We start from the raw sequence: 14,322 nt of genomic DNA on the forward strand, positions 1-14,322 counted from the left end.
CCCATTACACTCCCTTGAAATAATCGTAAACTTTTAATTAGTGTTATAAACGATTCTAGATGGGTTTTTTTTTGGTCGTGTGACTTATTTTAAGCCAAATTTTGCGCCGTAGCTTCTGAGGGTAAAGACCCCTAAGCACCCGAGGGCAGAAGTCTGACTTCTAGCTCAAACTAAGATATCACACACATACTCGCTTGCACAACCCCTTTTTACAAGGGGGCTCATTCACGCACCTCACAGAGAGAACACAAGGAAGAGAACAACCATGTCCAAACCAGGACGCAAACCTGGAACGCCTATATCATGGAGAAGACGCGATACCCCTCGGCCAGGACGCCGGCTCATGATGTAATTGTATATGTATATAAAATTCTGTTCGAATTTGTCAAGGGATGTGGAATTGTGTAAGATTCACACATACATGTTCACGCAAATAAAGAAATATATTTTCAATTTTATATTCATAGATAAACATCAATTATATTAAAATGTTTTGAATACCCGTATTATAACGGCTAAGCAATTTCTTTTAAAAAATTTGGAAACGCATGTTTTATTGTATTCAAAGTGGAAAAAAAAATGCATCTTTTTTTGGGGGGGGAGGGGGGTTCAAAAATATTAGCAATTATCACAATAACAATATTCCTTAATTGTTCCCAGCTTAATACTATTTTAAATATTATTTTAGAAGTGAAGTTATTCTGAATTTTTTTTAAAAATTTAATATTATAATTCACATTCGCTCGCTTTTAACGAACCATAGAATTCAAAAGATTTATATTTCAAATATTGGCATTAAATTGAGCACACTGGAATGCACTCCGTCTTCCATGATTTCGATAAGAAGAATTATTACCATAAAATGTAAGCAAGTGCGGTGATGATTTTATTATCTTCTACTTCGTGGTCTTGCGCAGTCGTCCACCTTTTACTTCTCAGTTACAGACAACGGAATAAAAACAGCTGAAGCAGATGACGTCACAAAGACCGGTTGTCGAGAGGCAGTCGAGGTCATCAGATGGAAATAGGCCCACCTACAACACTTCGCCTATTTTCCTTTTACCTGTCGCCCAGTCCCGCTGGTTTCACTAGATGGAACAGCCCTCTTCGTCAAAATCGTCTGCAGTAAGATGATGAACATCTGATCTGCCGTTTTCGAGTGTAAAAAACACCTGCGGAATCAGTAACGGATTAGTATGGCCAAGAAACTGAGAAAGTTCCTAATCCTTTTGGATAACGAAAGTTTGCTCTACTTTCCTGGATCCTTTCTAACGGGACGTGTTTTGGTTGATTTGGATGAAGACACGGCCGTCACAGGTATGAAGTGTAATTCTTTGATTTGTAACGACAGTATGCAAAATCGCGTAAGATGTTGTACTCGAGAACTGTATGCTTACATTTTATTTTCGAGGAAACAAGGTCTTAACAGTACAGTTATTATCGTAACTGTCTCAATTAATTCTTTCTTTGATTTGTAACGACAGTATGCAAAAGCTCGAGAGGTGTTGTACTGTTTAACTGTACTGTTTAAGCCTTGTATTCGAAAAAACAAAGTCTGAACAGTACAGTTATTATTATAATTGCCCCAATTAATTCTTCATAACAATTCTTTGATTTGTAACGGCAGTGTGCAAATGCTCGAGGTATGTTGTATTGGAGAACTATACTGTTTAGACCCAGTTTTCGAGAAAATAAAGTCTAAACAGTACAGTTATTATCATAACTGCCCCAATTAATTATTTCTAACAATTCTTTGATTTGTAACGACAGTGTGCAAAATCGCGAGATATGTTGTATTCGAGAACTGTACCGTTTAGACCTTGTTTTCGAGAAAACAAGGTCTAAACAGTACAGTTATAGGCATAACTGGCAACATTATCATCTAGTTATTATTATAACTGATAAAGTTATATCATTCGCTATTCATTTATCATTATTAACTTTCTAAAACAATTTTTGGAATTTATTTCTTTTATTATTTTCCCCATATTGTATATACGCCAGATATAAACATGTGATTTATGTTTTTAAAAAGCGCAAATTCTCTCATAGCAGAGCAAAAATACATTTTATTCGAAAGCAATTTATTGAAAATATCACGAACTGAATAAGCATTTTTAGGAATTTTAGAGAAGTTTTTTTTAAAAAAAATAAATAATGAAACAAACAACATTATCATTAGAAAAATAAAAGGTATATTTTCAGCAAATGAAACTTTAAACTAAATGCATAGCAAACAAAGAAGAGAGCTAGAAGCATTGTCTTGTTTATAAGTTCAATAGATTGTATTTTTTATTGGCTGGTCTTACTAGGTTTCTGTTACAAAAAAAAAAAAAAAAAAAAATCAGAATTATTTACTTAAAGAAAATGGCGTTTGTTTATTCAAGAAAAAACACCGTTATTTATATAATATAAATGTTCTTTTGTTAACTAAATTTAATTTATTTACATTTGGTTTTAAAAAGATTATTTTAAATAGCTAAGCATGCTATTTAAATACAGTAAATGTGTAAAACGACACAAAATGCAGTGTTTATAGAAACAAGCAATGTACTAAGAGCTACATTTTTTTAACTCTTTAAATTATCGTTTGAAATGTAAAATTTAAAATCTTTGCCATCGTTTATTTCAAATGTGTAATCTTAAAGAATAAAAAGCATTCATTTTTATCATCATATTTAAAATAAATATCCTAAATCACTAACCTTTAGCAAAAATAAATAGCTAAACCCGTAAATGATATAGTATAATATCATTTTATTGCGCTGTTTTTTGTAAGTGAATATATATTTTAATTTATTTTTTGAAAAATCAGTGCAGTCTTTGACCTTTGTTAGAACATATATATATATAGGATCTTTCTTTGCACAGTTCTATGACTGCTCATTATATCTTGTATGTCTACAAAAATATACGAAAGTTTATATTTAAATTAATGAAGGAATATGATCTTTTGTATGAAAGAATATCTATTGTTCAAAATTAGTGCAAACAAACAAAATTAATACATTTTATATATATCCTAGACAAAAATATAATACACTCAATTTCTTACTTAGTTCTGTAATTAAACTATAAACATCAAAAATAAATTTCTAAGTTGAAGCCTAAAGAAGGCTTCAGTGTAATTTAATACTAATTATTTCTCTTATTTACTAATTACATAATCTAATGATTTCTCTTCGGGAAAAAACTGAAGTTAATACTCCAGAATGAAATATTTAGAAAATATTTATTCTACTAATTAATAATTAAATAATGCGTTGCTTTAAAAATAGGGGGAAAGCATATTTTCGTAGTTCATTGAATTCAGAAATATAAGAGTATACATTTGCATGAACTGCTATTGTGTGAAATCAAATTATTGTTATCATATTTGATATTTTGGCTTAAAATAAAGAAAACGCATATTATTATTGAAAATCAATTTTTTAAATTCACAAAATTTTTAATGTGTACTGTATTCAAATGAAAATGGTTACTAAAGGGCTATAGAATACATTTCTCCTAATTAGAAATTTTCTATTTGAGTAGTTTTGGCCGTAGTAACTGTTTATGTAACTGTTTGATTTCGACCGTAGTAACTGTTTAATTTTGATCGTAGTAACTGTTTAGTTTTGACCATAGTAACTATATTTTTATTTAATTGACAAATTATATGGCTAAATTAATTGCAAAGTAAAAGCTGAAATTTTTTGTTAGGTAATGAATATGTCGAATGGGAAACTGTGATTCATAAGGATCCACATCAAAAGAAAATTTGAAATTTTGTTAAGATACAATGATTAATTAAATTTATGACGATGTACTTTTATTAAGATAATATTTCTATTCAATAATAAGATTAAACACTCGTTTTACGTTCAGATTTCGCATCTGCAATAGTAATAGTAGTGTAAAAGTGCACAATAAAAGATCATATAAAAATTATAATTGTTGAAGGTCTGTTTTACCAAATATGTTCAGTAACATTGAGATATACTTTTGAAAGAACAATTTTTTTTTAAGTTCATTCTTACGGAGGTTTTTCTTATACTGTTTGATAAATGTATAGTTTCTACAGACACATTTCAGTTCCATAGTCACCACTTAATCGGATTCTATTTGACTTAACATTTTTAAAATTGCTTAAAAGATGTGCGACATTTGATAATCAATTATGTACTAAAATTAAGTGCGCTTTAGAACTTGTTAGGGCAAGAAACCTGAAGATAAACTTTAAATTTTCACTTGTATTTTCTTATTAATTTATATTAACAAAGTTATATAAATTATGCAATATTAATTAAGAAAATTCTTTAACATGATTATTTGTAAAACACCGGATCGACAATTTAAATGGTTATTACAAAAGATATATTCATACTAAAGCGTCATTATTTATTTTTGTGATCAAAATGTTTTTTATGTATCTTCTTATAAATCGTCTTTTTTTTGTATGCAAACTTCTGCATTAAAGTATTCGGTAGAATTTATTTTTATTTTATTTAAAAGAACTAAATTTTTTCAGTATGCTTATTATAAAGCTTTGCAATATACTCATTTTATTTTCTTATCATTTTAAAAATGAAACTATAGCTGTGCTTTTTTCTACTCGAATGAATCACTTAGAAAGATTGTTTTCAATTCATGGTCTTGTTATTAACTAATATTATTTTCATTTTCAATTTTTGTATATGGGAATTAAAAACAAAATTTTTAATATTTTACAGATTTTTATTTGTATTGAAACACAAACGATGATTTTAATTCGTAATAATGATTAATAAGCCTTCATTTTGAGAAATGAAATGATTTAAAAAAATCTTGTAATTCTATAACTTTTTAAATTCTATATATTGTAACAAACATTATTTCCAACAGAAAGCGTTTTTCCTTAAATTAAAAACTCTTCCATATTACTAAAATTTAAAAAATGTTTTTGACTTTTAAATGACATTAAAGTAGCTTTTACTGAGATTTATTTTTTAAGATTAAAATAAAAAATAGAATTAAATATGCCTATAGAAACTGGAAACAAGACTTTAACCTTTACTGTACCAATATGATAAGATACAGCTGATATAAAATAAAAATCTTAAAGATAAAGAAATTAATAGATATTGTAGTGAAAGGTCTAATGTTTAGAGCTATTATAAAATTTCACTCTTATTTTGAGAGTTATTTTTTTTTAAATATTGATCTGTTTTCTCTTTCCTTCCGTATAAAATATTTAAATTGCAAAATGTAAACAACATTTTGTATTACATAGATAAAACCATTGGAAATTCAATTCCTGCATTTCATAATGCAGAACTCATTAATTGTTTTTACTTTTTAAACCCAACAAATATTTTTCAAAGTTATCACCTTCTTTTCTTTCTCTTTGTTAGAAACGAATGAAATATCTCTGAATTTAATCACGGAAACTCCAGTGATTGATATAATATTTGAAATTCAAAACTCTATTTAAAAACAACTTAACATTGTTTTCATTCAACGAAATAAATTGGCGAAATAAAAATTTTACTTATATTGAAAAGTTTTCATTGTGCATTTTAATAAAACATAATTTTTAGTGCTTATTTATTAATCAATAATGTCTGGGTATAAGTAACAAAAAATACTTTTATGATATATGATGAAATTATTTAAGCTTAATATTAAATATTTTTCATACCAAAAAATAAACAAAATTTAATTATTATTTTCTTTCTAACTGCTGCAGTTCATTTACGTCGCAATTCATATTTTTAATAAGTTTGACAAAACTTTTGATTCATATTTTTTGTGTATAATTTATTTATTATTTTCCTTGAAGTGTATCATTTTTTCTTGGCATTTATTAAAGCCTTAATTTTTTTCATAAATAAAGATTATTTTCGAATGAAATTCTGTAGCTCTATTTTACTCAATAACATAAATAATAGAAATTTAAAAAATGGAAAGGTATTGTGATCTTCAATATATAATTAAAGTATGATTTCAAATCCATACATGCTGAGTTTCAGGTTTAGCTCATTTTATTTTTATAACATTTCAATGAATTTAGTTTGAAGAAAATAAAATTCATATATTGATAAAGGTAGTAGAAAAATAAATTGTGGTTATTCAATTCTAAATATATTGAGTGATTTTTGAATGTGAAATCTGTTGTAGAAAAAATAAAGACCATGTTGCCATTTGAAAAGTTCCAAAGTTTGTTAAAGAAATAATTTTTATTTATTTTGAGGGTTATGACTTCCACTCTTTCATTGTTTCTATTTGGCCTTAAGTTCTATTCAAAGACGCGATTGCATCTTCGAATGCAATTCTAATGAAAGATATGGTTACCATAAAGAAGAAGAAGAAAAAAAAGAATTCTTTGATTATTTATTATCAAAACCTTGACGTCGTAAATTCTTTTATAGCAATTTCTTAACTTATTTGTAAGGAAAAAAGAAGTAGAAGATATTGTTTTAATTAAGAACTTCGGAAAAATTACAAATTAGGATAAAAACTTCGTTTAATAACGTTCGATTATATTCATAAATAAAAAAAGAAAATTATTATTTTCTTTATTTAAAACAAATCAGTCTATTTAATTCTAATAAAATTTTGTTAAGTTTAACATATACTCTCTTATACTTCCATATTTCTTTAGTATGATAAAGTATGATACTAAAGATTTTCTTAGTATGATAATTAGAATTCTTAGAAAAGAAAGTATCAAAATCTTGTAGCCGTAGATTCTTTTCTAGCGATTTCTTCAGTCAATCGTATGAAAAAAAGAATTAGAAACTTCGATATTGAATATTCCAAATTAGAATAAAAAATTTGTTTAATAACAAATTGTTCGATTATATATTTAAATAAAACAAAAAATATCATTTTAATATTTAAAACAAATCAGTCTGTTTGATTCTAACAAAAAAATTTCTACATTTAATATATAAACTCTTATACTTCCATATTTCTTTAGTGGGACAAAGTGTGATAATTAGAATTATTAGAAAAGGAAGTATCAAAATCTTGAAGCCGTAGATTCTTTTCTAGCAATTTCTCCACTCATTCGTAAGGGGAAAAAGAACTAGAAGATATTGCTTGAATTTGAAAATTCGATACTGAATATTCCAAATTAGAATAAAAAGTTTGTTTAATAACAAATAGTTCGATTATATATTTAAATTAAACGGAGAAAAATATCGTTTTCTTTATTTAAAACAAATTTTCTTTATTTAAAACTATTTGATTCCAATACACATTTTACATCATCGTCTAACATATAATATCCGATACTTCTTTAGTATGATAAAGTATGATACTAAAGATTTCTTTAGTATAATAATTAGAATTTTTAGAAAAGAATGTATCAAAATCTTGAAGCCGCAGATCCTTTCTAGCAATTCCACCACTCATTCGTATAAAAAAAAGAATGAGAAGATATTTCTTGAATAAAGAACTTCGGAAATATTACAAATTAGTATAAAAACTTCGTTTAATAACAAATTCTTTGATTATATGTACAAAGAAAAAAATAGCCTTCTCTTTTATTTAAAATAAATCAACCTATTTGATTCTAATAAAAAATTGATGCATTTATTTTTTAATTTCGCATACTTCAATATATTTTCAGTATGATAATTTTTTCTGCATTCATCATTTGTTATTGGAGACAACGAATAATTTTTGTAAATTCAAATATACTCAACATTCTTAAAATAACTAATATATAAGTAAGGTTATATGCATCAATATAACTTTTAACATATTTTGGAAAACTACCTATTGCAATGGGTCTCATTTCACGACTTTAGAAAATTTCTACGAATCTTCGCGATCATGCGTGCGTGTATGTGCGTGTGGGTGTGTGTGTTATGAACAAGATAACTAGAATAATTTTTACCGGCTTGGAATATGTTGTTAGAAATCCAGAAACTTCGGAACGCATTCGCAAACGAACCATCTAGTTCTATAACTTCCTTAATATTAAAGAGAGAAAAGCAAAATAAATTATCGCTTTATTACGAGGAATAACTTTTGTATTTAAGGTTTTACGATAACTGCAACATCTTAGAAGTTAAAAAGTGATTTTAAAGTTCATGAAATATGAACTTAGATGAAAAGAAATCTAACTTTGCTTCCAGCTTGCCGAAAGGACTTTTTTTATTAATTTTAGCTCTACATTACATATTAATTATCTACTTTTCATATATCTTAATATATTGCTGATTAGAGAATATAGTACTAAAAATTGGCGAATGTAAGCATACATATTGCAAGACATTCTATTGTATAGTTGTACTTAGCTTCTTACTTGAGTTACTACACCCGAAAGTAGCAAACCAGCTGGTAAATTGAAGCCAATTTTCAAAACAAAAACATCCAACTCTCTGTTTTAACCCAGATAGCTCAAGCAAGCGAAACCAATTCAGTCTTCTTGCCTGTGGGTTTTTCCTGTGCCTACTCTTTGCTCAGCCCACCTGTCGCAGTTGAGGACCCGCAGGTTCTGCTGACCTCTTTATGTTTTGTACACATTTCTGTCCATTCTTTTATTTCCTATGGCTCATTTTTTGATGTACCAGAATACAGAGGAACCTCGCTTAACTGGAATGATTCGTTCTCGAATTTTACTTGCTATGCCAAACAGTCGTTAAGCGATACAATTGTGTTTTTTAGTAACCATGTAAAATAATGTAATTTATTTTTTATATGACATATTTCTTTATTTATAAGAAAATTGTCTAGAAGCATTTGTATTTGACCATGTTTCAAAATTTTTTGAAAATATGGCACAGAATTATCGTTAAATGAATTTTAGGTGCATAGCTATTGCTTTATCAGGGTGATATTTCTCAATATACGATGCAATAGTTTTCGATGTCTTAAGCATCTTCCTTATTGTGCTTGAAGATAGTTGTTTTCTTGTATCTACTATTTATTTCTCTCCCGACCAAATCTCTTTCGCATTTCGATAACACTTTTGTTATGACACAGAATGCAGCTGCAACTTTTTCTCTCCTTTGGCTGTACTCTTTGACTACCTTAACGATAATATTGTTATGCACCTCTAGCCCCATAATAATAGACAAAGACAAAATAATGTCTATTAGACTCCGCAGATACTTGCTGAAAAATCTCGAAGTCACATTCGACGACGCTATCCGACCAAAACTTCTTCCATGTATATATAAGGATTCTTCTCAAAAAGCGCTCAACACAGAATTGATTCAAGCCAATGCAGTATGCGAAATCACAATGTCTCCTCACCACACGGTCTGCGAAACATCACTCATGAAACGAGTTACTTTTTTTACATTTTATTTCGCTCGTTATGCGACGCTTGACTGTACTTCATTTTGACAAATTGGTCAACTCAAACAACTGTACTTTATCATTTAAAGATTGAAATTTTATCTAATTATACATTGTTCATTTTAGTCTTAACACAAAGTGGTTTAAAACCCATTTGACACTCAGCAAATGGGCAATTCAAATTCATTTTCATATTAATTCGACAGGAAGAGAAAAAGAAATTTGCATCTGAACTCAGAATTTAAAAAAAAATGGCACAGATTCTTGGTGACTTTCATCATCACTTTTAAGATATGATCATGACGTCACATGGGTTGGCACTATTGTGGAGCCACACCTCCTCGACCTACGGTATTTTAAACAGCTGTTTATTTTATTTTATTTTAATAAATATATTCATGTTACTGCTTCAAGAAGAATAAATATTACTATTGAGTGACATTGCATAAAAATATTTTTAATGAAATCAACTAGTGAATACAAGATCCATATTTTGATTCTGTTTCTCTATTGTTTCTTTATAATTTATGGTTGTCGTTGTTTGTTGTACAACAATCTTGTTGCTGGAATTCAAATAACATCATAATAATAATAATGTTTAAGCTTAAAAGACATGATTTTTCACCAATTACAAGAATTTAATTTCGTTGGATAATTGATCTGGTATTGAAGTAAAAGAAAATGTTCCCATTGTTTCAATGGACCAATTAGGGTATGTTCATTTTCAAGTCATCTTTCTTATAATGTCTCCAAAATATTATTACATATGTAATATTGTTCTGAATGCTGATGTTAAAAATAGATCTTAACATACACGGGAACAATAAATGTATTTTCTTTATTGATTTGTTTGTTGCTGATACCTATTCGCCTAGAGATACATCGCAAAAAATTAATAGTAATATGAAAATATTTTAAAGTTTATGTTATTTTATATTATATTATAATAGATATTTTAAGTCGAGACAGATGTTAAACTGTCACCTACATTTTGTTGAAAAATCTGAAGTTTAAATCTTTTATTTAAGAAATTCAGATAAGAAAGGTTTTAAAAATTTTAAATTATACTTTAGAAATGTTTCCTGCAAAAATTTAGCCAATATGGTTAAATTCGAATTAAAATGTTCACTTTTTTGCTTAGGGTCTGGGTATTCAACCGTAATGTTAACTAATATGGGATATGCAAGTGTTTAGAAAACGTAGGCCTGTTTACCCAATACTAAATTTTAAAATTATAGCAGTATTTCTAGAAGGAAATGTCAAATCTCCTACTAGGATTACCAAATTTGTATACTATTAGGGGCTCCAAATTGCCTTTCGAGCAGAGTGGAAGATGCTTTTATATTTCGTTTCATCGATTACACGTCTGAAAGTCCATTAATCATACTAGATTCAATTTAAAGTGAATTTAATGTATTTATTTCAATCAGCCTTTATCAGGAAAATATCAGAAAACTTTCTAGAGGCTTTCTCTAGCAATTCCTTCTTATAACCACACACTAAGGCATACTGACTGACTGGACTTCCGCGACAGCATTGGTGGGAACAAAGGTTAAGTCATAAGGCCCATCACCGGCCCCGGTACAACCCTTACCGTGGGAAATACGTCTTGTCATTAGTAGGAATTAGCTGACCCTCACCGTTTCTGCATCCACTCAGATGATGACCAACCATCATGCCTCAAGCTTCCCATACTCATATCTTAGATTTTTTTTGTTTAGTTTAGTTTGGTTTAGTTATATTAACGTCCCGTTGTAAAGCAACACTAGGGCTATTTTGGGACGGACCTCGTAATTCTCAACCGTGGTCAGATGACGAGGACGAAACCTGAGCTGGCACCCCCCTTTCCACACCACACCACACCAGCGGAAGGACGTTTGGCATGACGGATTTAACGTGCAACAGACCCCCTTACACGGCGGTTCTTCGGTGGAATCGGGTCTCGAACCTGAAACCATACGGCTCACAAGCTGAGACCTACCACCAGGCCACCGCGGCCTTCCTATCTTAGATACCCCCACAGATAACATAAGATATGAGTATGGGACATCATATAAGCTTTAGTTAGTATCATATAAATTTTTATAATAATTTTTTCATTCCTATAAAGGAAAGCTAATTATAAAATGCTCACATTTTTATTAAGATTGAAAAAAATTCGTTACTTAATTTGTAGTCAGTTACAAAGAAAGAACAAAGGATTACCACAGCACAATGTATTCTTCTATCTAACTCTTTGCATTCGGATGTCCCATGCCAAGCACCTTTTAAGACGGAGCATCATTTTGTTTTATTTTTTTACTTTTCACTTTCTCGTATATCTAGCATAAAGAAAGTACTACAATCTTCTAAAAATTCGATGATTTTCGGATTTTGACGAATCTCCAAGTTTTAGACCTCTCTAAGTTCGAGAAACACATTTGGGAAAATGTCTGTCACTGACAAAGATAAGTAAAAAGCGCTTTAAGCTAGACGGGTAAAATTTGGTATACAGTCTTTACATCAAATGTGTAGATTTCTGTCAGATTTTGAGCAAACTCCGCTCAGAGGAAGCGTGACTGTCCAGCTCTTTGAATTTATGTTAATACGATAACTACAAAATGAAGAGAGCTAGATAGGTAGAATTTGGTAGACATGTTTAATATATATAATATAGAAAACTTTCAAATTTTGAGCCAAATTTAACGGCGGGTCGACTGTCTGTAAATCTGTACTTTTAGAAACACGTAAAAGCGATAATTCAAAAAAATAATGATTAATTGTATCATATTTGGTATGGTATTTTGTGACTACAATTATTATTTTGTATCAAATTTTTGTTCCAATCGGTTGGGAAAACTGTTCTAAAAGACAAATTAGATTTTCGGATGCTATTAACTGCATGCCAGGGAATAATCGCCAAATAACTCGCCAAGTATGACACGATAGATCAAGTAAAAATGCTACATTAACGCCAAAGGTTCATATTTCGAAACTATTGTATGCCAATTCCAAGGAAGGCATTTTCTAGGATAATAAGTATTAAAGTGCATGCGAAAAAGTTTTATGGAAGCACTCCCGTTGGTTAAATTTTCGTAGTTAAAAACGCCTATAGTCCTAAGAAGTTATAGATTAATTTTTTGGGAAAATTAAAATTGAAAGCATTTATAAATATTTATTTTTTGGTCTTGTATTAAATGAGTAATTCCTAAATTAGTAATAATAAACTTGTATTAAATGAATAATTATACATCTAACTACTTATCCCAGGGAAAAAGTTTAATATTTGTTGACTTGAACTCAAGAATGTTTTGTATTCGGGACATTCCCCCTCCCTTCCCCACCTCTCAAAACCAAGCATGAATATCTCCCTTGTACTCCTTTACTACATCGCATTTGTATTCCTTTTAAAAAACCCTTTAACTCTCCCCAACTTTTCATATATTTCCTGATATTTTTATATTACACAGAATCAAAAACACATTAATTTGGAATTAAATTATCAAAATCATTGAAGCAGGCCGACAAATTCTCTCTAAAAACATTTTTCCTCAAAATAAATTTTTGAGTTGTTGAAAGGATCTTCAAATGTAAAATTCAATAAGTCTACAAATTTAAATTTTTTTATCCTAAAATATTTTTGTAAGATAAATAAATAAATTGCATCTTAAAATCAATCATTGTAAAATTATTTGCTAATAGAAATTGTGAATACATCATTTAAAAATTTTGTTTTTAAAATCTTTTAAAACTCTTATTTATGAATGAATGAAGTTGCCACCAAATAAATAAAGATATATAAATGCGCAATATGCAGTAATTTTAAAATAAAAAATATTTTCTTTTATTATATTCCTCTGAGTCTTCTTCAGTTCATAATCTGTTCTGTTCTTCTGTTTAACAGGATTTTGTTCCTCTTTCTTCCTTCAGAGCAATATTTTCTATCTCATTTTCGCTAAAGAGTTTTTTTTATCCCGTTTCAAATCTATTCATAAAGAAAGTACTTAAAAGATAAAAACACTCTTATCGGCAAGCTAGAAGGCAAAGACAGATTTCTTTAAATCGAAATTACTATCTAGCAACATAAATTATCGATTCTAGAAAGTCAAAATTGAGATATGAAAATCACTTTTCACCCTCTCACTTCTAAGATATTTCATTAGTCGAAAAATTTTAAATACAAAAGTTTTTCGTCTTAATGAAGCCCACCATTTCACCTCCTTTGAGCTAGATGGGCCATTTACAAATCTACCGACATTTTTACATTTCTAACAATATATTCCAAACCAGTTAAAATCCAAACAAAATTACTCCAGTTTTCATGTTACTCCAGTATCCATCATTACTCCAGACAGATATAGATATAGACATTCTATTGCAAAAATAATAATGAAAATGGAATTATTAAAACTAAACATTTTTTTTATATTATTATCTTTGCTGGTCCAGAAATTTGAGTGAATATAATACTAAAAAATATATCAGAATCTCGAGAAATTGAAGAATATTTATAAAAATGCATGATCTAAAAAAATTCAATTTGCTATTTTTTTGGTAAAAAAAATTATGGGGCTTAAATATTTTATTTCTCATGAGTTTCCATTTTGATATCAATTAATCTTTGAATATTGTCTTGGGGGGAAAAAAATAGACCCTTTTCGCATCAGAGAAGTTCAGTTTTCTTTTTAAATGATTATTATTAAAAAAATCACTTCAGGGCAAAGAAATAACGTCTCGACATATTTTCACTGAAAAGACACACTTCTATTAAAGGCGGCTTTTTTAAAAAATAAATTATGTTGCGAAATTACTAAGTGTAATCTGGCGATAACAACTGCGGTTGTTTATTTTGCTTGTTCCGCTAAACCGGTTTCGTATCTGGTGCGTGAAGGTTTCGAATGTAGCAATTTTGCTTTCTTCGAATCGACCAAGCAACACATGCAATAATCATTTAAGTCTCTTAATTAGATATAAAAAAACAAGATTTTTTTTATGTTCATTTATCGTTTGACAAAAACATGGATTGTCATTTCTTATTGCGATGTTGAAAAAATATTTTTCGATAAATGC

At 28.8% G+C, this 14,322-nt stretch overlaps 1 protein-coding gene across 1 annotated transcript in view; it reads left to right on the plus strand.

Annotated features, from left to right (window-relative positions):
• Positions 1–1,044: 1,044 nt before the first annotated feature.
• Positions 1,045–14,322, plus strand: part of LOC129962075 (arrestin domain-containing protein 4-like) — a 129,383-nt gene continuing 116,105 nt past the window's right edge. The window contains exon 1 of the mRNA XM_056075787.1: positions 1,045–1,317. Within this exon, the coding sequence (XP_055931762.1) occupies positions 1,197–1,317 (121 nt within the window). The 5' untranslated portion in view covers positions 1,045–1,196. The remainder of the gene's footprint in view (positions 1,318–14,322) is intronic.

Source organism: Argiope bruennichi, chromosome 2 (assembly GCF_947563725.1).
Source record: "Argiope bruennichi chromosome 2, qqArgBrue1.1, whole genome shotgun sequence".
Taxonomy (NCBI): Eukaryota; Metazoa; Arthropoda; class Arachnida; order Araneae; family Araneidae; genus Argiope; species Argiope bruennichi.